At 45.1% G+C, this 3,828-nt stretch overlaps 1 protein-coding gene across 1 annotated transcript in view; it reads left to right on the forward strand.

The window, feature by feature from the left end:
- The window catches only part of dars1 (aspartyl-tRNA synthetase 1), a 74,547-nt gene extending 71,886 nt beyond the window's left edge, over positions 1-2,661 (forward strand). Inside the window, exon 18 of the mRNA XM_037539555.1 lies at positions 2,139-2,661. Within this exon, the coding sequence (XP_037395452.1) occupies positions 2,139-2,230 (92 nt within the window). The 3' untranslated portion in view covers positions 2,231-2,661. The remainder of the gene's footprint in view (positions 1-2,138) is intronic.
- The last annotated feature ends 1,167 nt before the right edge of the window (positions 2,662-3,828 follow it).

The following is a 3,828-nucleotide window of genomic DNA, read 5'->3' on the forward strand; positions in this document are numbered from 1 at the left end:
ACATACACACTAGTGAACACACACACACTAGGGGGCAGTGAGCACACTTGCCCGGAGCGGTGGGCAGCCCTATCCGCAGCGCTCGGGGAGCAGTTGGGGGTTAGGTGTCTTGCTCAAGGACACCTCAGTCATGGACTGTCGGCTCTGAGGATCCGAACTGGTGACCTTCTGTCCTCCAGCCCACAGCTGTCCATGCAGCGCTATGGGCAATGAAGCAACGTGTGAACACAGCATTAGTTTTAATGCACATCTTGATGTGCCATTTATGTAACACCCCCCCCCCGTCAGCCTGGATGTTAAGTTCATTAGACCTTGTGTCCAGTAGGACAGACCTGCTCTGTTTTCCGGTCCTTCTCTTTTGGCTTTATATGACTTTTTCCACAGCGGCTGCTGTTGCAGCTCCTGTTGTTTGTAAAGCAGCTATTCAGAAAGCCTGGCCTGGTCTGGCCTCACACACAGAAATGCTGCGTGTCCATTTGTTTTACAAATGCCGCAGGCGCTCCGACCCGACCAGGGCGAAAGGGCGAAAGAGCTGACACATGAAATGTGCTTTTCTGTGTGGGCCTCATTGTACAGACATCGCTCTAGAAAGGACAGGCTGCGTGGGATGAGAGGTGGACAGTGTAGTCTGTCTGCATGTTGTCCGAACCCTAAAAAATGTAGTTAGTGTCAATTTTCCATACATTCAGTTTACATTTAGATGTATATATGATGGGTTGCGTTGACATTCGATTAACATTCTTTATAGACGTCCCACTTTTTTCGCTTTGACGTCTGAATATGACAAATCGCACAAATGCAAACGACGGTTTTCTGTTCACAAAATCGTAGAATCTCCTACTTAAAAACCCAAACTCTGCACTATATGCACCGTTTCTCCTCTCGCTTCAGTCAGTTGGGAGACAGAAACAACTAATATAAAACTACAGGATGCTTTTACCAGCGATGAGCGTGACCTCAGATGAAAGCGGAGACCAGTTTAATTTTTTGGATAATCAGAAACATGTTGAGCATCATTAAACAACTTTTCCAAAACAAGGTAAAAAGGGTTATTTTGTTGATCAGCACAACATCCGTCGTGTCAGTTCATCACCCAGCAGTTCGTTTTCCTGCTTCTGGAGGTGAACAGCTGAAAAAGGGGCCCAATCCCGTTTCACCCCTCAGCCCTCCACTCAGCCCTTAGCCCTCTGTTTTCTGTCCTCGTCTAGGTGTACGGTGTCCTGATTCTTGTTGGAGGGGTGGGGGGAAATGTTAGGGCTACATGACCGTCCAAACGGAGCTTAATCGGAGAGACACTCCAGAGTTTAAAAAAAAAACACACAAGAGAAACAAACGTAAGAATTTTCTCAGATAAAATTATGATAACCATCATTTTATCTTAGTTTAATGCGGTTTCAGTGGGTTTTGGTCGTTTTTCTTAGTGACAAGAGTAGAAAATCACTACTAATATGCTAATGTTTCGGTAGCTAGCCAGCTAACTTTCCCGTTCCACCTTAAATAGTCCAGCAGTTCTGATGCCTGAAGCTCCAGGATGTAACTGCTGCTCCATTTAAGGTGGAACGGGAAATTTCTAACAAGAATCTGGAGAATATCTGACTTCAGCTTCACATCACTGAAGAATTAGGGGGGGTGATAATAAATAACTGCCCCCCTCTTTGAAGGAGTATGATCCCTAAATGTAACTAAAGCCCAGCAGTGAGGAGCTGAACTTTCCCCTCCTCTGCTGTCCCTGCAGACGGGCAGGGTCGCCTACAGAGCGGCGCTAGTAGCTGTTAATGAAGTGATGCTCTTTTATTAGAGGGTCTCATTTCAGAGGGAAGATCTCAACCACTGCCCTGTAGCTCAGGAACATGGGGCAACACTCGAAAACAAGGGGTTTAAAAGTAAGAAACGGGACTGGGCCTTAGTGCCATAGGTTGAGCTGCCAACCCAAATACCAGCTGCCTGAATTTGCATGAAATTAAATTCCACGCGTCCCCCAAACTCAGCACTCTGCGCGACCCTGTGTAACAGAACCGATGCTTTCGGATTGAAATCGAACGGGGTGCTTTGTCAGAGCGGGGTAAATGCAGTGTGACTACATATCTGGCTGAATGACCCCTCTAAAGCGCCTTTACCGACTTCTCCTCCTCCTGTAGGTCTGGAGAGAGTGACCATGCTGTACCTCGGCCTCCACAACGTGCGTCAGACGTCCATGTTCCCGCGTGACCCCAAGCGTTTGACGCCCTGAAAGCTCCCAGGTCTGGCTGATCTTCTGTCCCGACCAGAGCGGCAGGACACACCATCAACTGCCGAGTCGGGGAACAGGACGCACCGGGAAGTTCAAGTGCCACCACGATTTACAGATAACTTTTTAATGCTTATACTAGAGTACGATAAGTCCGGCCGGAGAAAACGAAGATAAACTAACGTACCTAAATCTGTCTGAAGGGAATCGGTGTTCAGTAACAGTAGGTGATGTACGAGGGATGAGGGAGTTTGAGGTGATCGGTCTTTTTCTACTGAACCAACTTTGCTACCTGACACACTACCGAGTCTGACTAACCAGCCGATTCCTGCAGTTCTAGTCTTTAATGTAATTAGGCATTTTTAAGGCATGTATTAATTGGCAGATTGTTATATAAGTAATAAATAATTAAAAGATAATTGCATAAACACAAATGTGGAGCTGTATTTTATTGACATCTGGGGTCTAATTCCTAAAACGCTCAGATTTTATGCTCAATGTGTGAAAATTCTCAGTGTTTGAGTCAGATTTATATAAACGAGTGTACGCTTGACAGATATTTATACATCACGAATCGGAGCACATTAGCACATCAGCTCAGTAACTGCCTAAAAAGAGGGAAATTAATATCGCAGCCTGTTCTGTATTACAAAATACAGCTTTTATTTAAGCGCAGATGTGCTAAAAGGGTTTTTGAGAAGACCATCAGCTCAGTCCAGTACTGAGTAATAGATAATCATTAATTAATTAATAAGGAAATAAGTAAAGCACCGGCTTTGCTTGTTTGTAGTTTGTCGATATTTGCCTGGACTGTTTTTGAATTAAAGAAAAGATAAAATCAGCTTTTATTTTAGTTGGATTTTGCATGTTATATGAGCGTTTTTCAGTCAGGGCCTTCATCACGCTGGCAGTTCCAGTAGGCCACTATGAAAATGTCATTCTAGAAACCTACACACTTAAAGATGGTTCTTCAAGGGTTCTTTAATAAAAAAAAGGTTCTATATAGAACCTTGAACACCCAAAAAACCCTTTGAATGATTAAAAGGTTCTATATGGCATCAACGAGGGTTCTTCTATTATTGCAAGCTTGACATCGTAACAATTGAAGAAGCTTTGTGGTGCTATATAGATCCATTTTCAAAAAACAAGTCCAGTCGTGAAATTTCCTCACTACTAAATATTCCACAGTCCACTGTCAGTGGGATTATAACAAAGTGGAAGCGATTGGGAACGACAGCAGCTCAGCCACGAAGTGGTCGGCCACGTAAAATGACAGAGCGGTCAGCGGATGCTGAGGGGCATAGTGCGCAGAGGTCACCGACTTTCTGCAGAGTCAATCACTACAGACCTCCAAACTTCATGTGGCCTTCAGATCAGCTCAAGAACAGCGTAGAGAGCTTCATGGAATGGGTTTCCATGGCCGAGCAGCTGCGTCCAAGCCTTACATCACCAAGCGCAATGCAAAGCGTGGAATGCAGTGGTGTAAAGCGCCGCCACTGGACTGGAGGATGGTTCACAAGCAGCAGTGGTCACCAGCTTCTTCATCAAGATCTACTTTCCTGCAGAGCTTAGTTCCAACCTGCACCTAACGTGGGGGGAAA

Source organism: Pygocentrus nattereri, chromosome 6 (assembly GCF_015220715.1).
Source record: "Pygocentrus nattereri isolate fPygNat1 chromosome 6, fPygNat1.pri, whole genome shotgun sequence".
NCBI lineage: Eukaryota > Metazoa > Chordata > Actinopteri > Characiformes > Serrasalmidae > Pygocentrus > Pygocentrus nattereri.